The sequence below is a fragment of the Saccopteryx leptura genome, chromosome 10 (assembly GCF_036850995.1).
Source record: "Saccopteryx leptura isolate mSacLep1 chromosome 10, mSacLep1_pri_phased_curated, whole genome shotgun sequence".
NCBI classification, from domain to species: Eukaryota; Metazoa; Chordata; class Mammalia; order Chiroptera; family Emballonuridae; genus Saccopteryx; species Saccopteryx leptura.
In genome coordinates this window covers 42,916,632-42,942,403 of record NC_089512.1, presented here as the reverse complement: position 1 = coordinate 42,942,403, position 25,772 = coordinate 42,916,632, and the positions used below count along the sequence as shown (strand labels likewise).

At 40.6% G+C, this 25,772-nt stretch overlaps 1 protein-coding gene across 3 annotated transcripts in view; it reads right to left on the bottom strand.

Annotated features, from left to right (window-relative positions):
* The window catches only part of NMNAT3 (nicotinamide nucleotide adenylyltransferase 3), a 129,863-nt gene that overhangs the window by 10,110 nt on the left and 93,981 nt on the right, over positions 1-25,772 (bottom strand). For all 3 annotated transcript variants that reach the window (XR_010747261.1, XM_066352045.1, XM_066352046.1), the window contains exon 3: positions 1,751-1,934. Coding sequence is in view for 2 of the 3 variants with exons in the window: in XM_066352045.1 (XP_066208142.1) it covers positions 1,751-1,934 (184 nt within the window). In the remaining variant the exon portion in view is untranslated. The remainder of the gene's footprint in view (positions 1-1,750; positions 1,935-25,772) is intronic.

The following is a 25,772-nucleotide window of genomic DNA, read 5'->3' as shown; positions in this document are numbered from 1 at the left end:
AACTGAGGCTCAGAGGGGCTAACTTACTTTCATTAAGTCACTTAGCTAGTAAACTGGGCTCTAAGCCTGGGCCCTCTGCCAGACTCCACAGAGCAGAGGAGGACAGCATCTGTCTGGTTCTGCTTATATATTTAAGCTAAATGATTTGTTGGATTGTCTATTGTTTCTATTCCCCTGTTAGCCTGGATAAATGAGAGCTGACACTACGGCTTATTCTGAAAGAATGATCTAGGTGTAAATTTACTCCTTCTGTTAAGAAAAGCGCATGTCCTAACAGTTATTCCATATTTGCTCTCCTTTTAACTTGGCAACAGGTTCTGAAGTAGAACTGTAACTGCTGAAAGCTTTAGTTGGTTCTTTCCCCCCAAAGCATAAATAATAACCAGGATATATAACTAAATATTTACCCATACTAAAAAGGTAAACATTTTTCTCCTATGTGACTTTTTTTTTGTATTTTTCTGATGTGAGAAGCAGGGAGGCAGAGAGACAGACTCCTGCATGCGCCCCAACCGGGATCCACCCAGCTTGCCCACCAGGGTTCTATGCCTTGCCCATCTGGGGCATTGCTCCATTGCAACTGGAGCCATTTTAGTGCCTGAGGTGAGGCTATAGTGCCATCCTCAGTGCCCAGTCCAACCTTGCTCCAATGGAGCCTTGGCTGCAAGAGGGGAAGAGAGAGACAGAGAGAAAAGAGAGGGGGAAGGGTGGAGAAGCAGATGGGTGCTTCTCCTCTGTGCCCTGACTGGGAATTGAACCCGGGACATCCACATGCCAGGCTGATGCTCTACCACTGAGCCAACCGACCAGGGCCTCCCAAGTAACTTTGAAGTACAAAATGAAAACTAAACCAGATTATAAACAGACCTGCCAACTATTCAACTTGTCCCTTGTGCTTCTTACTCTCTGACAATCCTTGTGCTTCAATATAGGAATGACACAGCCCATAGTTTGCAATCCCTTCCAGCAGAGTTGGCTGTCATTAGGGAGGAGGCAGGCTCACCTCAGAATCCCCTGTGACAGCCAGGACAGGTGGGACTTTCTGCTTCTCTAGCAAACTCCCAGTAACGTTTCCCAGATGCAACTCAGAGACCCACTGTCCTAACACGGAGGGCTAGCCAGGGCTTTTAAACAGCAAATTACTTATGCTGAACATTAGCAGCAATTCCAAAGGGAAAAAATAAAAACCCATATAACTATTTCTAGATTCACCGCCCCCCTCTATTTTAAAGTCCAGATTTGTAGAACCCAGGATTTGTATAATTGGAAAAGATGGCTTATTATTTATATGCGGTTTTCAACTTATTCAATGTGACAATAATAAAAGGTCCCAATTACTGAATATTTTTTGTGTGGTTCTGCATCAGAAAAGTTATTTACATCTTTAATTAGGATTTATCGTCCCCATTTTGCCCATTTTGCAAGTGAGAAATGTGTCTCAGAGAAGTTAGGTCAAGTGCCTAAAAGTCACACAGCTACTAAGCGCTGATGGCAGTGGACCCGGCTCGTATGGCCCGCGGAAATTAGACTGGGCGTTTCCAGAAAGCCCATCCTGAGGGCAGTGGTATGTGATTTCTCATAGGACCTCTCTGAGAGCATGAGTCTGTTGGTTTTATCCCTCCAGGGTTGGATTTTGACCAAGAAGGCCTGGCTGAAGCCCCACTCAACACTATCCCTACCTCTCAACCTCTGGGCTCACAGACACGTCCCAGGGCCCCTGGACATTTCATGAAAGCATGCCCATCGTTACCTCAGCACCTTCACCGTCTCCATCCATTGCGCCTGCTCACTCTCCCAGGGGTCCACCCGGATCCAGTCGGATGTCTGCAGGGCCAGCCGGACCATGGCCACTCGGTGGTGGGCAGCTGCGAGGTCTTTCTTCCTGTAGTTGTCATTGACGGGAGAGATGACACCCCCGATCACCTGGTACAGTCCTAGGAAAAGGAGAACAGTGGCGTTGTACTTACAAATGCTTTCCACTTGGCAGCCTGGACTCAGGCAGGTGCTTAAAATATCCATGTCTCGTCCTGGCACCCCCTCCTGAATGGCCAGCACCCTGAGGCAAGTGGGAAAGCCACCTCAGGACCATGTTCTTCTTCTTCAGAGTCTTCTTCAACCCAGAGTGCCACCTCTTGAGAGGAAGAGGGGGGCAAACAAGGCTCCCGGGGAGCCATGTGGACAGTTTGAGTCACAGTGTGTTGGAGGAACACCATGACTTCCCTGTCTGGGACATAACAGAGGCACCATCATCCCCTAATCATGAATGGGACAATAGTTACATATAGTTTCTTAGCCCAAATAGGGGATTTTGTGGGTCAAAGATGAAGGGGTGGGCTTTAGCCTGAACCAGGTGGGCGGGTGATGGGAAGCAGGTTTACTGCACAGCCCTCACAGTGGCTTTGGAGGAATGTGCTGCTAAGGGAATTGGAAGGCCTGCTTTGGAAAGGCGTGAGCTGCGTTAATTAATTAGCGAGGCTGGATGGCTCAGGGTCTGGAGAATGGGCGTTTTAAGTTTAGAGCTGCAGTGACAGCGTAGAAGCTACAGAGAACCATCACGGAAAGGATATGATGGGACTCAAAGGACTTGGGTAGGAGCTTATAGGACACCTTAGGCAAATTACCAAGCTACTGGAAAAAATAAAACACTTGGCTATTTGAACTTCAGTATTCTTATCTGTAAAACTGGATAATGCCTGCTTGGCAGGACCTTGTGATAAGGATGAAATCAGATAAGGTTTATGGAGTGGGATAATATTTTGATTTTATATATATATACATTTAAAGTTGTATAAGAAAATATAACACACAAATAAAAGAGCACAGTACACAGATGGTTTGACAGTTATAAGGTACATCCTGATCTAATCACCATGTGGGTCAAGATACGGAACTTTGCGGGCACACTGTAAGTGCCCTGTCACAACCCCCATTCTGGCAGAAGTTACCTACTGTTCCTACCTTTAAATGTTAATTCTCTTGCTTTCCTTTACAGCTTCTCTTTACTATTAATGTTTTATAATAAGTAAATTTCAAGTATTTATGCAGCCTTAAAAAACATAAATTCATGTTGCCTGCTTCTAAAACTTTTATAAATTGAATCAACTGAATGTATTCTTTCGTTAGGCCTTTTTCACTTTATGGGAGCAAAACTCATGTAGTACAACCAGTTTTATTGCTGCATAACATCCATTACATGATTATATACCTAATAATTAATCTATTTTACTGTTGATGGACTCGGCTGGATTCTGGCTTTAGACAAATACAAACAAGGTTGCTATGAAAATCCTGGCACAAGTCCCCCTGTGCACACAGGCACACATTTCTCAGGGCACATCCCTAAGAGTGGAATTGCTGAGTCATAGGGGAGGTGTGTTTGCAGCTTCCCTAGATGATGCCACACAGTTTTCTAATGTGGTTGGAGCTATTTATCCTCCAACCGGCAGTGTATGAGAGTTTCATTTTGCTTCATACCATGCCACATGGGGTTATTGTCAAGATTTTCTCAATCTGGGAGATGTGCAGTTGTATTTCATTGTGGTTTTAATGTTCATTTTCCTCCTTACTAATGTAGCTGAGCCTTTGTTCATATATATTATTAAACATGAAAGCTTAATTTCTTTTTGTGAAGTGCCTGTTCCAAATCTTTGGCCCATATTTTGGTTTGTCTGCCTTTCAGTCATTGATTTGTAGAGTTCTTAATATATTCTAAATATTAGCTTTTAGTTGGTAATATGCCATACATATCTTCTCTCATTTCATGGCTTATCTTATTTTTCTTTTTATAGACTCCTTTTGAAAACAAAAGTTTTTAATTTTAAGGAAGTTGGGTTATTAATTTTTTTCCTTTATGACGAGTGTATTTTATTCTAAAGGCATTTTCCTATATTATCGCATAAAAAGTTTAGTTTAGTTTTTCACATTTGAATCTTTGTGCATGTGAGTTGTATTAAGTTATTTTCCATTTGGATAGTCAATTACTCCATCAATATTTATCAAAAAGACCCTGTCCACCCCACTGTGCATTGTCACCCATGTGTCCGTCTGTGCATGGGCCCGTTTCTCTACTCTCTGTTCTAATCTGTTGCTCTGTTTGCCTGTCCCTGGGCAATGACACATTGCTTTGCTTAATATAGCCTTATTATACAGCTTGATACCTGGGTAAGCAAACCCTCCCACCTTGTTCTTCAAGAGTGTCTTGGCAATTCTTGACATGTTGCCCTTGCCATATAAACTTTAGAGCTTGTCAAATCCACAAAAATGAATTCCCTACCCCCAACCAAAAAAACCTGCTAAAAACTCAATAGGAATTGAACTGAATTAATAATTCAATTTAGGGAGAAGTGCCATTTTTATAATATTGAGCCTTCTAATTCATGAGTGTGGTACCTTTCCATTTCTTCTTAAATGTCTCTAAAGGTTTATAATTTTTCTTATAGAGCACTTAATCATCTTCTGTAAGATTCCTAGCTACTTGATTTTTTGGATGTCACTCTAAATGTCATTTAAAAAATTACTTTTTCTTGCATTTGTTGTTAACATGTAGAACTATACTTGATTTAGTATTGTGTATCTAGTAACCTTGCTTAACTCTTTTATTGACTAATCATTTATCTGCAGTCTTTTGAGTCTTCTATGTTCAAATTAATACCAGCTGAAAATAATGACTATTTTGTTGATTCCTTTCCAATCCTTATACCTTTTTCTTTTTAAAAAAATTTTATTTAGAAAATTAAATATAACAGGGTGACATTATTTTTCTTGTTACATCATTTAAGACTGGTAGTATAATGCTGAATCGAGATAATATTAGCAGGTATCCTTGTATTATTCTCACTATCAATTTTTTTCCTTTAAAATTTTTTTTATTAACTTTATTGAGGGCGACATTGGTTATTGTTTATTGTATACTGCCCATAATTGTTATAAAGAATTGCTTATTTTTTCTTTTGTTTCCTTTGCCCAAGGATATTTATCAGAAAGAAATACTGCTATGAGGAGTGTCCAAGGTTTCACTACCTATGTTTTCTTCTAAGATTTTTATGGTTTCAAGTCTTATATTTAAGTCTTTAATCCATTTTTTAGTTTATTCTTCTATATGGTGTAAGAAGGTGGTCTAGTTTCATTTCTTTGCACGTATCTGTTCAATTTTCCCCAAACCATTTATAGACTAGACTATCTTTACCCCACTGTATGTTCTTGCCTCCTTTGTCATTTTATTTATTTATTTATTAATAGATCATAAAGGCAAGGGTTTGTTTCTGGGCTCTTTATTCTGTTCCATTGATCTACACTGCTCACAAAAATTAGGGGATCAGGGAACATGCAGATACTCCAGTACTTTCAGCCTTTTAATTAATTAATTAATTTATTTATTTATTACAGAGACAGAGAGTGAGTCAGAGAGAGGGATAGACAGGGACAGACAGACAGGAATGAAGAATGAGAAGCATCAATCATTAGTTTTTCATTGCACCTTAATTGTTCATTGATTGCTTTCTCATATGTGCCTTGACCACGGGCCTTCAGCAGACCAAATATCCCATTGTTGGACCCAGCAACCTTCGGTTCAAGCTGGTAGGCTTTTGCTGAAACCATATGAGCCGTGCTCAAGCTGGCGACCTCGGGGGTCTTGAACCTGGGTCCTCTGCATCCCAGTCCGACGCTGGTCAGGCAGTTTCAGCCTTTTGATATATGTAGTGCATTTTCGCCAATGAAATAAAAGTTGATTTTGCATCTCATTTGCATAATTGAACAACTTTCTTTGACTTATCATATGCTTTTCTGATGGTCTTGTTTAATAAAAAAAAGAAAATCAAATGCTTCTTTTTTTTTATTGCTTCATATTCATTTTGAAATATCCCCTAATTTTTGTGAGCAGTATATATGTATATTTTTATGCCAGTACCTTGCTGTTTTAGTCACTACGGCCTTGTAGTGTAGTTTGATATCAGGTAGCATGATTCCTCCAACTTTGTTCTTCTTTCTCATGATTGCTGTGGCTATTTGAGGTGTTCTCTGGTTCTATAGAAATTTTTCAAATATTTGTTCTAGTTCTGTGAAATACACCATAGGTATCTTGATAGGAATTGTGTTGAATCTACTGATAAATGAATTCAGTAAAGTAGCAGGATACATAATAAATATACAGAAATTACTTGTATAATGAATAATGAAAAAGAAATAATGAATAATGAAAGGAAAACTAAGAAATCCCTTTTACAATTGCATCTAAAATGATAAAATACTTATGAATAAATTTAACCAACCATGTAAAAGACCTGTACTTAAAAAGTTATAAGAAAGAAACCGAAAAAGATACAAATAAGTGGAAGTATACACTGTGTACATGGAGAGGAAGAATTAGCATTATTAAAATGTCCATAACAACCAAAGCAATCTATAGACCACTATCTGATATTAGGTTGGGTTTATGTGAATTGACTGAATTATAGTCAATGGGATGTGGATAGAAGTAATGTATACCTTGTCTAGACTTGTCTATAAAAAACTTTTGCATACCCTTCCAACTCTCTGATAGTGAATCTGAAAACTGTAATTGAGGTAGCAAAGCCATAGGTGCGGCCTATGCCATAGAAATGTTTATCTGAAACCCATGTACTCTTACTGATCAATGTCACCATGTTAAAGCTAGTTTTCTAAATAAAATTAAAACAAAGACATTCCCAGCTATTCCTAGTTTAAGAGCATTTGTCATAATTAAATTCTATCAAATGCATTTTCTACAACTCTTGAAATTACTGTGTGATTTTCTCCTTTACTCAATGAATATAGTGGATTGCATTAAAATTTAAAAATAAAAAAAACCCAGAAAACTCCATAAGCATATTGGGAGATTTTAACATCCCTCTTTCAGTAACAATACAACAGGCAGACAAAATGTAAAATCAGTAAAAATGTAGATTTAAACAAAATGATAGCCAATCTTGACTGAATGGACAGAACATTGCACACAAAAATGAGAATACACATTTTTTTATGTACACATGGAACATTTACCAAATCTGGCTTGCCCTAGTCTGGAACATAAAGCAAGTATCAAACATTTGAAGTGATTAAAATGAATACAGATTATGTTCACTGACTACAGTGCAACTAAGCTAGAAATTAATAACAAAATGATAACCAAAAATTCAATATGTTTGGTAAGTAAGAGAGAGAGAGAGAGAGAGAGAGAGAGAGAGAGGAGGGGGAGGAGCAGGAAGCATCAACTCCCATATATGCCTTGACCAGGCAAGCCCAGGGTTTTGAACCAGTGACCTCAGTGTTCCAAGTTGACGCATTATCCCACTGCGCCACCACAGGTCAGGCCCTTTACATTCTTAATGTTGGTTGCATCTTTGTTTTTGTGTGTGTATGTGTGTGTGTGTGTGTGTGTGTGTGTGTGTGTGCGTGTGTGTGTGTGTGTGAGAGAGAGAGAGAGAGAGAGAGAAAGAGAGAGGTGGTGAGGCAGAGACAGACTTTTGCATGCGCCCTGACTGGGATCCACCTGGCAAGCCGACTAGGGGGCGATGCTCTGCCCATCTGGGCTGATGCTCTGTTGCTCAGGAACGGAGCCATTTTATTGCCTGAGGCAACGCCATGGAGCCATCCTCAGCACGCTCATGCCAACTCACTCAAACCCCTTGAGCCATGGCTGTGGGAGGGGAAGAGACAGAGGGAGAGAAGGAAAGGGAGTGGAGAAGCAGATGGTTGATTCTCCTGTGTGCCCTGACCAGGAATTGAACTCAGGACTTCCACATGCTGGCCTGACATTCTTCCACTGAGTCAACTGGCCAGAGCTGGTTGCGTCTCTGTTCTTTTTCCTTGCTCCACCTTGGAGAAGTTTGTCATGCTACTAGTATTTTCAAAGAACCAAGTTTTGGCTTTATTGATCTTCTCTGCTGAATGTTTGTTTTCTATTTCATCTATTTGTTCTTATTTTTATTAATTCTATCCTTCTACTTTCTTGATGAGGGACACTCAGCTAATTAATCTGTGTTCTTTCTCATTTTCTAATATACATAGTTCAAGCTATAAAATTTCTCTCTAAGATTGTCTTTTCTTGTATCCCACCCATTTTCATATGTAGTGTTTTATAATCATTCAATTCAAAATGTTTTCTCATTTTATTGTCTTTTTTGACCTATGAGTTATTTAAAAGTACTTTTTCTTTATTTAAAAAATTTTTTGAAAGCTTGTTTAAATTTTTTTTTAATCTATTGATTTTGGAGAGAGAGAGGAAGGAGAGAGAGAGAATAAAACATCTATCTGTTCCTGTTTGGGTCCTGACCACGGTATGAACCAGCAACCTTTGTGGATCTGGACGACGCTCTACCAGTGGTCATCAAACTCATTAGTCAACAGAGCCAAATATCAACAGTACAATGACTGAAATTTCCTTTGGGAGCCAAATTTTTAAAACTTAAACGATATAGGTAGGTACATTGTTATTAAATTAATTAGGGTACTCCTTAGCTGGCCTTTGCTAAACACTCAAGGGGCCAAAGAGCCGCATGTGGCTTGCAAGCTGTGGTTTGCTGACCAAGGCTCTAACCAACTAAGCTATCTGGCCAGTTCTTAAAATTATTTTTTTTACTTACCAAACATATTGAAATTTTTGGTTATCATTTTGTTATTAATTTCTAGCTTAGTTGCACTGTAGTCAGTGAACATAATCTGTATTCATTTTAATCACTTCAAATGTTTGATACTTGCTTTATGTTCCAGACTAGGGCAAGCCAGATTTGGTAAATGTTCCATGTGTACATAAAAAAATGTGTATTCTCATTTTTGTGTGCAATGTTCTGTCCATTCAGTCAAGATTGGCTATCATTTTGTTTAAATCTACATTTTTACTGATTTTACATTTTGTCTGCCTGTTGTATTGTTACTGAAAGAGGGATGTTAAAATCTCCCAATATGCTTATGGAGTTTTCTGGTTTTTTTTTATTTTTAAATTTTATTTAGGAAATTAACTTTAACATGGTGATATTGATCAATAAGAGTACGCAGATTTCAGGTAAACATCTCTATAGCATTTGAATTGTTGATTATGTTGTATACCCATCACCCAAAGTCAAATCATTTTCCGTCACCTTATATTTGTCTCTCTTTACACCCTTCCCCCCGAACACTAATGTAGCCTCAACAGCTTTATTTTGATGAGTATATGCATGGTATATATATTTTAAATCTTTCTCTTTCAACCTTTCTGTGTTTCTGTCAAGTACAGCTTTTATAAATAGCTAAATTAAAATATTTTTGGTCAAGTTTTACAGTTTCTGATTTTTAATGGGAACATTAAGTTTACTTACATTTAATGTGGCTTGTTGACATATTCAAGTTTCAAGCTACCATATTATTTTGTGTTTCTTTTTTGTCATTAGTTTTATGGGTTTTTTTCTTTCTTTCTTTCTGTCTTTGGATTTTATTTCATTTTTTTCCCTCTCAAACTGAAACTTAATATATCTAGTCTTATATCCAAAGTAAATTAAGACCTTTACCCTTTTCCTCAACAACACAGGACTTCAGAACTCTGTATCTCTGTTTAATACCTCCTTACATATTATTATTGTAAATATTTTAAGTCTATTTATTTCCCTAACCTTACTAGTGTATTTTGTTTTATACACCAATCACATTTAAATTTACCCATGGAACATTCTCCCGGATAGACTACATATTAGACCACAAAACTAGCCTCAATAAATTCAGGAAGACTGAAGTCATATCAAGCATCTTTTCTGCCCACAATGGCATGAAACTAGAAACCAACTACAGGAAAAAGCTGGATAAAACATAAGTATGTGGGGACTAAACAACATGCTACTAAACAACCAATGGATCAAAGAGGAAATAAAACAGAAAATAAAAAATGATTTTGAAACTAATGAAAATGAAAACACAACTTTTCAACATTTATGGGACACAGCAAAAGCAGTTCTAAGGGGAAAGTACAGAGCTATCTGGGTCTACCTCAAAAAACAAGAAAAATCTCAAAGAAACAATCTCACACTACATCTAATGGAACTATAGAAAGACGAACAAAACACAAAATAGAGGGAAGGGAATAGTTAAGATCAGAGTAGAAATAAACAATAAAGAATTAAAACAAGGCCCTGGCCGGATGGCTCAGCGGTAGAGCGTCGGCCTGGCGTGCGGGGGACCCGGGTTCGATTCCCAGCCAGGGCACATAGGAGAAGCGCCCATTTGCTTCTCCACCACCCCCCCTCCTTCCTCTCTCTCTCTTCCCCTCCCGCAGCCAAGGCTCCATTGGAGCAAAGATGGCCCGGGCGCTGGGGATGGCTCCTTGGCCTCTGCCCCAGGTGCTAGAGTGGTTCTGGTCGCGGCAGAGCGACGCCCCGGAGGGGCAGAGCATCAGCCCCTGGTGGGCAGAGCGTTGCCCCTGGTGGGCATGCCAGGTGGATCCCGGTCGGGCGCATGCGGGAGTCTGTCTGACTGTCTCTCCCCATTTCCAGCTTCAGAAAAATACAAAAAAAAAAAAAAAAAAATTAAAACAAATAGAAAAGTTCAATGAAACTAAGATAGTTGGTCTTTGGAAAGATAAAATAGACAAAAACAGTTTACCCAAGTATTTGCTATTTTCTTTGTACTCCATTTCTATTTACATATCAGACCTTTTATCTGGGAATCACTTTCCTTCTGACAGAATATATCCTGTAGAATGTCCTTAAATTAGTGACTTCATTCTTGAAAGATAATTTTAAAAAATTAACCTCATTTCTTTTTTTTCCCTTTTTTATTTTAAATGAGAGGTGGGGAGGCAGAGAGACAGACTCCAACATGTGCCCTGACTGGGATCCACCAGGCAAGCCCCCTACTGGGGAATGCTTTGCTCATCTGAGGCCGCTGCTCTGTTGCTTGGCAACTGAGCTATTTTTAGCTCCTGAGGCAGGGCATGGAGCCATGGTCAGTGCCCAGGGCCAACTTGCTTGAACCATTTGAACATGGCTGTGAGAGAGAAAAAGAGAAAGAGAATGAGAGAGAGAGAGAGAGAGAGAGCTAGAGAGAAGGATGAGGGGGATGGGTGGAGAAGCAGATGGTCACTTCTTCTGTGTGCCTTGAGTGGGAATCAAACCCAAGACATCCACACACCAGGTTGATGCTCTGCCACTGAGCCAACTGGCCAGGGCCAACCTCATTTCTAAAAGATAGTTTCACTGGGTTTTAAATAATTGGATAGCAATAATTTTTCTTCAATATTCTGAAGTTGTTATTCCACCATCTTCTGACTTTAATTGTTGCTGTTGAGAAATCATCTATGATCTAACTGCCATTCCTATAAAGGTAATCTGTATTTTTCTGGTTGTTTTACATAGCGATTTATTTTTATTTATCCTGCTTTGGGACCACTGGGTCTCTTAAATCTGTAGAGTGGTACCTTTTATTTTATTTTATTTTTTTGTATTTTTCTGAAGCTGGAAATGGGGAGAGACAGTCAGACAGACTCTCGCATGCGCCCGACTGGGATCCACCCGGCACGTCCACCAGGGGGCGACACTCTGCCCACCAGGGGGCGATGCTCTGCCCCTCTGGGGCGTCGCTCTGTTGCGACCAGAGCCACTCTAGCGCCTGGGGCAGAGGCCAAGGAGCCATCCCCAGCGCCCGGGCCATCTTTGCTCCAATGGAGCCTCGCTGCGGGAGGGGAAGAGAGAGACAGAGAGGAAGGAGGGGGGGAGGGGTGGAGAAGCAGATGGGTGCTTCTCCTGTGTGCCCTGGCCGGGAATCGAACCCGGGACTTCTGCACGCCAGGCCGACACTCTACCACTGAGCCAACCAGCCAGGGCCACCTTTTATTAGATATGGAAAATTTTTAGTTATAACCTCTTCATAAATTGCCTGTGCTCCTTCTCTTCTTTCCTTTCCTTCTGATTATATATATGTAGCTGCTATGTCTCCTACCCTGTATTCTAGAATTAAAAAAAATCTCTTCCTCTCTCTGCTCCATTCTGAATCATTTCATTTGAGCTGTATTCCAGTTTTTAAGACTATATTTTGTTTTCTCTAATCTGACTCCAAATCATTCACTGAATCTATGAGTATGTAAATCTTTCCATTTGTCTAGGCCTTTTTTTTTTTCCATAACATCATGTAATTTCAGGATACAAATTCTATACATGTTCTACTGATTTATATCTAAATATTTCATTTTTAAAAAAGATCAATTGTAAATAGTATTGTAGTTTTGACTTTCACGTGCTTGTTGTTAGTATATAGAAATATGACTGATTTTTTGCTTGGTGATCTTTATCTTGCAACTAAACTCACTTATTCTAGGAGTTTTTTAAAGAATTGTCTAAATAAACAATTATGTTATATGCAAATAGGGAAAGTTTTATTGCTTCCTTTATAATAAATATACCTTTTATTTCTTGATTTGAGACTTTTCCTTTTATCCCTAATATACATATTTACTGTTATAAATTTCCTTCTTAATACTGATTTAGTTGGTTAACACATTTTGATATGTTGTATTTTCATTTTTATTTAGTTCTATGTATTTTTTTTTTTAAATAAATTTTTATTAATGGTAATGGGATGACATTAATAAATCAGGGTACATATATTCAAAGAAAACATGTCTAGGTTATTTTGTCATTAAATTATGTTGCATACCCCTCGCCCAAAGTCAGATTGTCCTTCGCCACCCTCTATCTAGTTCTCTGTGCCCCTCCCCCTCCCCCTAACTCTCCCCCTGTCCTCCCTCCCCCCACCCCTGGTAACCACCACACTCTTGTCCATGTCTCTTAGTCTCATTTTTATGTTCCACCAATGTATGGAATCATGTAGTTCTTGTTTTTTTCTGATTTACTTATTTCACTCCTTATAATGTTATCAAGATCCCACCATTTTGCTGTAAATGATCTGATGTCATCGTTTCTTATGGCTGAGTAGTATTCCATAGTGTATATGTGCCACATCTTCTTTATCCAGTCTTCTATTGAAGGGCTTTTTGGTTGTTTCCATGTCTTGGCCACTGTGAACAGTGCTGCAATGTAGTTCTATGTATTTTTTAAAATTCCCTTGGAAACTTTTGGATTATTTAGAGTTGTATTGTTTAATTTCTAAGTGTTTTAATATATTCATGTTGTTTTTTTCTTCTTCTTTTTCAAGTGAGAGGAGGGGAGAGAGAGAGAAAGAGAGAGAGACTCCCACATGAGCCTCGACTGGGATCCACCCAGCAACCCCTGTCTGGGGCTGATACTCTGCCCATCTAGGGTCATGCTCGCAATTGAGCTATTTTTAGTGCCTGAGATAGAGGCTCCACAGAGCCATCCTCAGCGCTTGGGGCTGATGTGCTCAAACCAATCAAGCCATGGCCGTGGGAGGGGAAGAGAGAGAAGAAGAGAGAGAGAAGGGAAAGGGGGAAGGGTGGAGAAGTAGATGGTTGCTTCTCTTGTGTGCTCCAACTGGGAATTGAACCTGGGACATCCATATACAGGGCTGACCACTACCACTCAGCCAACCAGCCAGGGCCTCGTGTTGTCTTTTTAAAATTATTTCAGTTGATTCCATTATGGTCAGAGACCATAATTTGTATGACTTCCTTTTAAACTTGTTGAAGTTTTGTTTAATGGCTCAGAACATGGCCCATCTCAATGAATATTCCATGGCTGCTTAATAAAAAAGTGTATTCTACTGTTGTTAGGTGGAGAGTTCCATACATATCATTTAGATCCTGCTGGTTGATTGTATTCTTCAGTTCTAGATCCTTGCTGATTTTCTGTCAAGCATTTCTGTTAATTACCAAGAGTGGAGTATTGAACTTCCCACTTATAACTGCTTATAACTGTGAATTTGTCTACTTGGCTTTTCAGCTCTATCAGTTTTTGCTATATATATATATTGAGACTGTTGTTCTGTATGCATTCATTTAGAATTGTTATGTGTTTCAGTGGATTTTCATTGAGCTTTTAATTTTATTTTAGTCATTATTTTTAGAAGTTCTGATTGGTACTTCACCAAACCTGGTGTCATTTTATAGTTATTTTTTCTTTCTTTTTTTTTTTGTGAGAGACAGAGAGAGGGATAGATAGGGACAGACAGGAAGGGAGAGAGATGAGAAGCATCAAGGCTTTGTTGCAGCACCTTAGTTGTTTATTGACTGCTTTCTCATATGTGCCTTGACATATGGCAGACATATGTCACAGCAGAGTGAGTGACCCCTTGCTCAAGCCAGCGACCTTGGGCTTTAAGTCAGCGACCATGGGGTCATGTCTATGATCCCATGCTCAAGCCAGTGACCCCATACTCAAGCTGGTGAGCCTGCGCTCAAGCCAGATGAGCCTACACTCAAGTCAGTGACCTTGGGGTTTCAAACCTGGGTCTTCTGTGTCCCATTCTGACGCTCTATCTACTGTGCCACCACCTGGTCAGGCAGTTTCTTTTTTCTTTAAATAAAAGTATAACTTAAAAAATCTATATCTGACAATATCAATTTCAAAGTCTGTATGGGTTATTTTTGTTGTCTGTTGTTTCTGCTCATTCTTAAATTGTTTTGTTTCTTTTGTGCTTATTTTTGACTGCTTGCTGGTCAATGTCCTGACTAGTTATTTGTGGGGAATTCCCCAGGCCTAAAATGGATATGCCCTCTTCCAGAAAGGCTTTATATTAGCCTGGCCAGGCACTTGGAGTTATTAAAAGTCATGGATGGCTTTAAATCAAGCTCTTGGTTTGAGCTTATTTGGCCAATCCAGACAAAGTGTTGCAAATCTGAGCAAAGGTTGATGTGTGGCCATTTTTCTCCAGTAATATTTTATCCTTTTGTTTTTCCCTTCTCCTGCTCACCTTAGTACAAAAGCACCAAGGCTTCTCTGAAGTTCCCTAGGGTTGGGGAAAGGTGGGTTGAGTTCTAGTTCACCATGGCCCTGAGGGTGCAGCTCCTTGGGGGGCAGTCTAGCTTAATGTTTGGGACGTCTCCCATAAGGCTACCAGCTTGGGAGGGCTCCAGCCTCCATGAAGGAGGGTTCTGGGGCAACTAGGTTACCAGGGCTGGAAAAAGGCCTCAAAGAACTTCCAGCTTCCAAAGGGCCAGGCTGCATTCTTGGGTAACCTCTTTACTTCTTGGCTTCCGTGGCCACTAAATCAGAGCTTAAGTGAGCAGTATGGGCAAATGCCTGTAGAACATCAGTGGTTCTGGTGATCTAGCAATGGACTGACTTCCATGGCTACAGGTGTCTCAGCTGGTCTGAGACATCCCCACTTTTCAGCTTTAAAAGTGAGGTTTGAAAAATGTTCTATCCACCACCGTTTTCTGTTTAGTGAGAGCGTTGATTCGAAGAATGCAGCTTGGCCCTTTGGAAGCTGGAAGTTCTCTGAGGCCTTTTTCCAGCCCTGGTAACCTGGTTGCCCCAGAACTCTCCTTCATGGAGGCTGCAGCACCCATGGCCCCGGGGGTGGCAGAACCCGATGAGAACAGAGAGGACGTTCAGCTTTTGAATTCCAGCCCTGGCTGCTAGGACTCTGCCAGAGAAGCACTTGTGGAGGTTAAAGTTTTCATATAGGAGTCATGCTTTGCTGAGAGAGAAAGATTTATTTAAGTTCCAAAAGTTACCCTTTAAAAATCCGGAACCAGAGCCCAGGGAGTCAGAGCACAGTTTTACTAAAATCCACAGAGTAGTAAGAAGAAAAGAATAGGAAAGTGGAAAGGAAAGGCCCTTTCTGGGATGAATTGGAGGAATGAGCAGGCACAGAAGAAGTTCAAGGCTTTTTTCCTTCCCACAATCCCAGCGTTGCCCCCTATGTGACCCCCCCTCCCAATACTCAGATGCAGGTGCTCCTCCAGTGAGCACACTGCTACCCATCCTCACCTCCACTACAGCGCATGTATGACCATGATGTTTACCTGTCTTTCCCAGGAGACTGACAGCTCCCTAAGGCCACTTAGGTAACTTGTCTTCACTCTGGTAACATGCCTAGAACATTGCTTAGGATGAAGTTATACTGTCCTTACCTTGAGGTTAGTCACCATAGTAATACATGGCTGTGAGTGTAACATGGTGGCTAGAACTCCCTGTTTACCTCCATCTCCTGTGGAAAATCTAATAAAACGACAATAAAGAAATAAAAGACGTACCAAATTGCAAGGACAAAGGGAGTAAAAAAGGAGAAAGCAATAGATAGGAAGGGTGTACAAAATTTTGGAAGCTGGAGAGCTAATGAATAATGGTGACAGAGCAAGCAGAGTCTGCAGGCAGGGAAGGTGGTAAGGAGCAGGGTGCCCTGCACAGCAGAAGCCTACTGTGGCTTAGGAAATGGAGGAGCCAGCAACCTCTCTTGGTGTGGGTGCCAGAGGGCCGGAACACAGGAGGACTAGGTGAGAGTTTACCTAAGGAGTCCTTAGATCCAATCACCTACCTTATTTTCCCACCCAGGCAGAAGACCAGAAAGATTCTTGACTCCCAGAGACAGGTACAGCTGAGAGGAGGGGTAAAGTACTATTCTGAAGACAGGAAGATTAAGTCTGACTCCCAGTATACCAGAATGGAGATATCTCTTTGGGAAACAGGCTCACCCAAGAGAAGATAGCTACAGATACACACGTTTGAGAGTCCCCTGATACATGGCCATGAGGCCCGCCAGCTTCACCCATAAACTCAGAGCTTCCAGCCAGCATTGAGGGCTTGATCTGAAAATATCAGTGGAGAGTCTAAGAAGAGACACGTTTTAGAGAGGTGCTGGTCTGAAGGACAGAGACCAAAACAACCACCAGGAGACAAAGGACTCAGTGGACACAAAGGCAATGCAGAGATCAAAAAGAAATTTCTAAAATCTCTGAATAATGTTGTCAGAAAGAAAAGAGATGATAATTTCATCCACAAAACAAGAATAGGATGTGTTATGAAGAATAATCAGAAAATAGGAAGAAGCTCTTAGAAAATGCAAAAATACTAGTTCAACAATATTCACCAGCTGCCTATTACATGCCAGGTTCTATGCTAGGACAGTGGGGTGATACAGTAGACCAAGTCTTGTCCTTGTGGGACTTACATTCTGGTGGATGACAGCAGCAATAAAACCAATTCATTGAAAAATGGAAAGATAAGTTTGAGGAGATTATATGCCAGAAAGAAGATAAAAGTAGAGGATGGATCCAGGAGATCCAATATCTGATAGAAATTCCGGAAAAAGAACAGAGGGCAGAAAACATCAAAGAAATATCGTATTTTCCCAAACTAGAAGGACATACATTTTCAGAATCAAAGGCCCTCTAAATGCTCAGCACTTTGGATAAAAGAAGATCTATCTACACACTGGCAAACCATTATAAAACTTCAGACAACCAGGTTTAATGAGAAGAGTCTAAAAGCTTCCAGAGAAAACTAGAGGTCAAATACACAGGACTGGGAAGCAGGATATCAATGAATTTCTCACCATCAATTCTGAATCCAGAAGACAGTAGAGCAAAGTCTTTGAAACGTTAAAGGAAAGTTATTTCAACCTAGAATTCTCTCTCTTTTTTTTTAATTAGTGAGAGCAGGGGAGGTAGACAGACAGACTTCTGAATGTACCCTGACCAGGATCCATCTGACAAGCTCCCTATGGGGCGATGCTCTGCCCATCTGGGGCGTTGCTCTGTTGCTTGGCTGTTCATATTCATTGCTCATTTGTCTACTGATGTGTATAAACTCTTTTTAACAAGTATATTAAATATTGGCCTGCTGGGTCTGTTGGTAACCATATAGAAAGGACTGACTCCAAATCATGAACATATGTCTCCTCTCCTCTCTGCTAGGAATAGTCAGTCTCGACTACCTAAGACTTCCATATCCACGTGAAGTAAAGCCTCAGGTCTTCAGTTCAGGGCCACTTCTGTCTATTTCTCTGCTTGTTATTGCTCTTCTGTTCTATTCTCTTTTTAAATTTTTATTTATTTATTTATTATTTATTTATTAGTGAGTGAAAGAGAGACAGACAGACAAGGAGAGAGATGAGAAGCATCTGCTCATAGTTGTGGCACCTTAGTTGTTCATCGATTGCTTTCTCATATGTGCCTTGACCAGGGGAACTCTAGCTGAGCCAGTGACCACGGGCTCAAGCCAGTAATCTTGGGCTTCAGGCCAGTGGCCTTTGGGCTCAAGCCAGCAACCATGGGGTCATGTCCATAATCCAACATTCAAGCTGGCAACCCTGCGCTCAAGCCTGATGAGCCAGTGCTCAAGCTGGTGACCTTGGGGTTTTGAACCTGGGCCCTCAGTGTCCCAGGCTGATTGATGTTCTATCCATAGCGCCACTGCCCAGTCAGGCTGCTCTATGAATCAATGTTCTGTCTCTTTTCATAATTTTTGTATCATAATCTTTTTCTTTAGTTCTGGAAGAATTCCTTGGGTTGGTGTTCTAATTGCCTCGAGTTGTCAAAAATCGCCCCCTTGCTATCCTGTCTCCACTGAGCACTCATTTGGTGGATGTTTTTCACTGTGAAAGCCCTTCAATGTCCTCAGACACTCCTTTTTCACAACAGGCTGCTCTACTGCCTCTACCACATTCTCCTCTTGACTCTCATGGAGAATCAGGGATTTAAATTTTTTATCTTTTAAGTAGAGGACCCCTTGGCCTGAATCTTGAGGCTGGAGCCTTCTTTGGAAGTTCAATTCCTTCTCATCTGACCTGTGTCCTTTCTCTGACCCCAGAAAGGTCTATCTGTCCAGTATGGGCTGTTGAGTAGCCCTGTCTGAGCCTGGGTAGGTTCCTGTTTAATTATTCTGTTCACAGCAAAAGGACAAAGGCAACATTAAGCCTTATTGTAATTTTTCTTTGCATCTTAGAAATATACTTATGTAATTCAAGAAGGGAGCCACAGGTCAAAGGAAACAGGCATTAACAAGGAATTCTCTACTTCTAGGATTCATCTTTAGTATTATATTGACTGAAATATGTAAGGTAAGAAATCAGATTTTTCCTCCAAATACTTATATGACTATCCCATTTCATTTTATCAAATAATCTGCCCCCCCCCACTGACTTTTTGTTTTTTCTATACCATACAGTCTTTTGACATAGTGTTTTATGTTTCATTGTGCTGTCTAGAGTCAGTATCACATTCATCTAATCACTTTTTAAAAAAAATTATATTTTAATGTCTGGGAGAGCTTTCTGAGCACCTGGTTAGTCTTCCAGGAGAATCCTGGGATACTTTCTCAAGTTAAATAAATAAAAATAGCCAGGGGTATTTTCACTGGAAAGCCAATCAATAAATGGCCGTGCCAGTGAGGAGCTGGCCATATTTCCATTTAGTCTCTAAGCAGAGGAACAGAACTGCTGCCTCAATGCCCTTCACATTTCTGGTTCAGGTTAGCCCTGGGGGCCGGTGTTCTTGGCTATTTCTCTTGTGAATGGATGTTTTTTTCTCATATTTTATTATATACACATATTTTCTCATTAAATTGTATTACAGCCGTTATTTGGAAAACTCCACCTTTTTTTTTTTAATTATAGTTGACATACCATAGTATATGTTTCAGGTGTACAACATAGTGATTCAATATTTATATTCTTTACAATGTGATCACTCTGCGTTTTGGTTTGTTTAGTTTGGACCTGGGCTACCTTACTGAACTGATTAGTTCTAATAGTTTTCCAAATGCTTCTTTCTTGGACTTTTTTTGGGATACAGTAACACCACCTGAAAATAATAAAAACTGAATCTCCTTTCTATAACTATATTTCTTCTTTTTGACTGATGCCATTGGAAAATAATAGTGGTGAGTAGGCATTCTTTTCTATTTCCTTGCTTTTATGGGAATGCTTTTGAAGTATTAGTTATCATGACAGATAAGTATCCTTATAGTTCTAATTTACTAAGAGCTCAAGAAAAAAATCAAGTAGGTGTTGGATTTTATTGAATGACTTTTAAGTGTGAATTGAGATGATGACTTAGGTTTCATAAAAATATATTGTCTTAGTAATGTGATATATTAATAGATATTTTTATGGTATACTGTCCTTGAATACCTGGGATAAGTGCTACCTGGTCATGCTGAATTATTCTTTCATTAGCAATCTCATAACCTACTATTTTATATGGATGTTTCGCATCCAAGATTACACTCTTAAACACTAGCTATAATGCCACAATATCCTTATCCAATTTTCCTTGTTCTAGAAAATGCCTATGGCAGATTGAATTATTGGTCCTAATTTTTCAGTCCGCCATGATGTTACACACCCACACTTCCGCCACAGCCTCACAAAGGCACAACATACTTTCCCGCCCCTTAACTTTAGACTTGGCCATGAGATTTCCTTTGGCCAATGGGATATCAGCAGATGCAACATAAACAGAAACTTAATACTTGCTCTCTTGGTGCCTGGCCTGTGCTTGTACCATCCCTGTGAGAGAATGTAAGAAGTAGCCATTACCTTGTCTAGTCTCCTAGACCCCAGAATTATTTAAATACTATAAACTAGTGAGAATTAGATAACATATGGACAGTTTGGGGCACTTAGCTGGTTTCTCAGCAATGGTTCCCGCCTCCACTGTCTGGTCTGGTGAGTCAGTAGAGGAGAGAATTGTGGCAGACTGCATTTTTCAAAGATGGTCAGAACATTTACCCCTCCCCCCAGCCTGTATGCTCTGTGCCCTTCCCCTTGGACCTGGGTGGGCACTTGTGACTGCTTTACTCAGTGGCAGAAGTGATACTCTGTTACTTCTGTGGCTGGGTCATAAAAATGCCATATACTTCCACCTTGTGATGTGGGAAGGCTTGGTCTTAGAACCTGGCTATAGGATAGTGAAAGCCCAAACTAGCCTCGGCTGAGAGATTCTGCAGCACAGTCCCACGTGCGTACTACAGTCAACATTAACATCCCATCTGACATCCCCACCAATTCCCAGCATCAACTGCCAGAGTGAAGAAGTCTTAGATGCTTCCTGCTCCCAGGTGTCCAGTCACACCCAGTTGAGTCTCAAGCATCCTAGAGCACAGACAAGCCACCCCACCGTGTTTTGTCCAAATTTCTGATCCACGGAATCTCTGAGTAGAACAAAATGGTCAATTTACACCATTAAGTTTGGGGTGGTTGTTATGTAATAATAATAAGTAGGACAAGAATGGAGATGAAGAAAGGTTATGTGATTTTTCTATGGTTACGCTACCAGAAAATGGCAGAATTGGAATTTAAACCCAGATCTGCCTGTACTTTTTCTAATGTACTGTATTGGTGACCGACAGTGAGGTTTGGAGAACCCTAAGCCAGCCAGGTAGCCCCACCTCTGTCTATGTGTAGCCCTGAATCAGGTCATCGTGGTGTACGACAGAAATTCCATCCCCTTTAGAGCTGACCTAAACAGTAAGAGCATCTCTGCTAGCAAGACTGGGCTTCAATAAAATGTTACTGCTGCTTAAAATGCTAGCAGCCTCACAAACCATTAAGTAAGACTTAATAGCATTCCAAAGTGTAGACTTTATTATTTCCACAGAGACTGCTTTGGCACATTTATCAACATTTTATTAAGAACAAGCATTCATATTCAAAACAGAGCTACACTTGTCAAAGGGTAGAGAAAAGTGTTAGGTAATGCTTGGCCTTGGCTCCCCTGTCACACAGGTGGAAGGTTTTTTGTTTTATGTATTTATTTTAGAGAGAAAGATAATGGGGGAGAGGGAGAGAGAAAAACATTGATTTGTTGTTCCACTTATTTATGCATTCATTGGTTGATTCTTGTATGTGCCCTGATGGAGAATCGAACCTGCAACCTTGTCACGTCAGGACAATGCTCCAGCTAACTGAACTACCCTGCCAGGGCCGGCACAGGCTGATTCTTAATTCACCCTTTGGCAAACTCTAGTCCTGGGGCTTATGCTCAGAAAGCTTAGTGCTCCTGTGGGCACAGGCAGAGTAAACTCTTACCTACTTCATGGACCCTTCTGTCCATTTTCTTCTTTCTTTGCTTGTGCTGTCTGAAAATCACCCTGGAAACAAGGCCTTGAAAAGCAAAAGAATTTTAAGAACTATCAGAAGCAACCCAAGGAAAAGGAGCCAGAGTGATGATAAACAGGTCAGAAAAAAAAAAAAAAAAAAGATGAGAATCTCAATTATTAAATGGATTTGCAAGTTTTCAAACAAAGGTTACTGTGATTAAGCTTGGCCTCCAAGATAAGCCTGGAAAACATGATCTGGCTGAGGGTATTAAGGCTTTGTGGCCATTTTGGCACCCTTTTCTTTATTTTCTCCATCAGATTTCAAGCTAATTTAACAAGTTTGGCTTTCTTTTCTTCTCATCAGCCAGATTGCTCTTCACTCCTATGGTCCAAATGAACTCGGGACTGCCTGTTTCCTGCTCTGCTCTGTGCACGGCTGGCCAGAAGCACCCTTCAGTTTCACAGGCCACTGTGTGCCTGACCACAGAAGTCTGGAGGAGGAATAGGTCCAAGCATTCTCAGCATCCCCAGGAAGACTGGTGGCCCTCCGGAAGCACAGTGGGCCACCTGGGACAGCGGTGGCCATTACTGGAAGTGTAATCATCCTTCCTCCCTCTTCAGTGCCCTCAGAGTACGCAGCTCTGCCTGCCCTTCACTTTCCTCCTTTCTATGCAAAGACTCTTTCAGCCAGCAAACTTCCTGCAGCAACAAAGCTCTGATCTCCAGAATCTTTCAATGCCCAAGCTTTTCAGTGGGAGGCTTCTCTTTCTTTCGTTTCCAAATATCCTGCTTTCTTGCATGCAACTTCTTAAAAACTTGGCAAAGTAAACAACAAAGCAGCAATATTTCATAGGGTTTAAATTTCCCTTTTGGTCCTAAATAAAAGGACTATTTTCTTGTCCCTCTACTGCATTGTTCGCTACAATAATTTCTCTGAGTCTCAGGCAGTTAGTGTTGGTCAGCTGGGAGTGCCTTCCTTTATATGAATACTGACAAAGCCTCGGATGGGGTGGCTGGCTCCTTGGGGTCCTATGTGCTTTCAGGGTATTCGAACCTCTTTCTTTTGCGTGTCTCTGTTTTCCATCATTTAACTCCTGGCTGCGTCTCTCTGCCTGCTGAAAAGGATGAGTGTCCTCGCAGAGTAGGTAGGTTTTAAAAAGAACTCACCCAAATTCCCAAATGCTAGGGTCTCAGCTCCTCAGAAACTCATTATTTTCTCTTTGGGGGTCTTAGATCTGCTAAGAACCTCACACAGAAAGAAAGGCAGTGGGAGGCAGGTTGTAATCAGACAGTTCAGTTTGGTATAAAGTCCGCTGAAGGAGTCATGGGAAAGCAGCTCGAAATACTGCCTTGGACAACGTGTGTGTGTGTGTGTGTGTGTGTGTGTGTGTGTGTGTGTGTGTGTGTGTGTGTGTGTGTGTGAAATCTATGCAAAGCAGCCTCATTTCCCATTAATAACTAGTCTGGGGCAAATTGTCATCTCAGTTGTCCTCCCAAGACAGGCTTTGTAGTGGTAGGAACTTGAGAGCCACCTGGCAGAGGCACAACTGAGCAAGGGATTCAGCTCTGGTGCTTATGAGCTGTGTGACTTGGGGCAAATTACTTAACCTCTCTGTTCCCCAGTCTCTTCACTTGATTCAAATGAGCTAATGTAGGAGACAGAGACAACCTCAGGCAAACACATTGTTGGAGAACACACTAGAAATGTCAGTTGAATATACCCCTGCTCCTCTCTTATTTTCACTACCAACACCATTTCTCTTCTTCTTAAGGCAAGAGGGGGCTACATTCATTTATTTAGCTGACAGCTTGGCATGGACTTTAAGGCAGGCAATAAACCACCACTGTGAATTCTGAAATAAAGTGGGATCCCTGCCCTCATGGGGGTTTCAGTCTTGGAAGAGATGGACAGTGGTCAGTGGAGGCAGAGACACACGGAGGACCCAGAGAAGGTCCTGAATAGGTCGAGCAGATTTTCTGGAGGATGAGACATCTAAACTGAGTCACAATAGGCCTGACCTATGGTGGCGCAGTGGATAAAGCGTCGACCTGGAAATGCTGAGGTCGCTGGTTCGAAACCCTGGGCTTGCCTGGTCAAGGCACATATGGGAGTTGATGCTTCCTGCTCCTCCCCCCTTCTCTCTCTCTCTCCTCTCTAAATGAATAAATAAAAAAAAATAAAAAAAAATAAACTGAGTCACAATACAATGCAGAAGGCAGGTGGTGAACTAAGAAAGGTGAAATCTTGTTAATCAAATCAATTCTACTTTAACTGTATTGAAAAGAGACTTCTTCTCTTTTTTTAATCTTCAGAACAACTGAAGCTTGATGACTCCTTGATTCTGCACTAATATCCTTGCCCATTTCTTGATACTTTTTCAATTTACCTTCATGGTAATTTACACTCAAGGAAACTGTCCAAGACTGCTAAGGGATTCAATAAAATAGGTCATGGAGTTAAATGCTGTGGTGAAACATGAGACTTAATTTTATGGATAAAATTTAAACTGCTGAGCTGTCTTTTTGTTTTATTCGTGTTAAGACTAATGATGTCTCAGTGAATGGGAAGGGATCTCTGCAGGAATCAGGTAGCCATTTTCCTAATTCTGTAAGCACATCTGGTGGGGTTGTGGACTTTGCCCTTGAGGCCAACAGACATGGTATTTGGGAAGACACCTGACCAGCCCACTAGCCCACCTCTACTACCTGTGCTGCTCCTGACACTGCTGCAGGAACAAGAAGCCTGAAACTGGAATTCTTCCTAAGATTGACATTGGGACAAATGAGAAAGAGGAGGACGATGTTTTAACATCAGTACTTCTTGGTATTTCTCAAAGTAAGGTCTGCATTGATGTCATCGTTAGCAATTCTTGGCAGTGAGGCATATAACTATAATTTTTCCCAAGCATCCCAGGGAAATGGGATTCTTATGTGTCTGTCAGTGGAAAACCTTGGGTTCTGACTATGGAGGGACCACTTCCTTTCTGTTACCAGTTCTTTTATTAACCCAGCACTGGGCTGTAAACAAAGACCACTTTTCCATAATGACCAAATTACCATTTTTTATGAGTATGGGGTAAAAGAATAAAGGCAATTATATCTCTAAAGGATATGGGCTTCTTAGGCTGTAAATGTTTTATGGAGTTTAATGCAATTCCATATTTGTGGTTTGTTTCTAACAATACTCTTAATTTACATGTCTAATGTATTCAATGGTCAATTCTGATTATGTAAACAATAGATGATCTTCTCCATTTGCAATATAAGACATAATTTAGAGTTGTAAAACTAACCTAAAGCTAACCATTCTCACCAAGCACTAAAAAATTAGTCCCTCAGGGGAAACATTTTTCTTAAGTTTTATTTTTCTTTTCATTTCAACTGTTGCTTAAATTAATGTTCTGTAGCTATTCTGTGTACTAGTAAATGGGCACCTACCACCTCCCTCAAAGAAAAAGGATTCAGTGATCCAATAAGCCTGGGAAACACCAGGGCAGACAAAGTGAAAGGTTTTTACTGCCGATGTCCTGAGAGCCTCTAATGTGTGGACTGCATAGTAACTCTCCAAGGAGACAGAAATCTCAGGGATTATCAGGCTTATTTAGCTTTCATGGAACATTCTGCTGGATGAGTATTAGGAGAACCACAGGCTGTAAAATACTCAGTTAACTCCATTGCAAATTATTTCAGGGGGAATCAGGCTGCTTTCATTGAGATGCACTGCTTGTAATACCCGGCCTAGGAAAGTGTTATTTAACTGTGAGTATATATTGGGTCACTTGAGGCCAGATTCTTCAAATACAAACTTTCCACCCTTGACAAGGTTAAGCACCGATCTAAATTATGGGAATCACAATCTGCTTGATTATCACTAACACTGCCACTGCC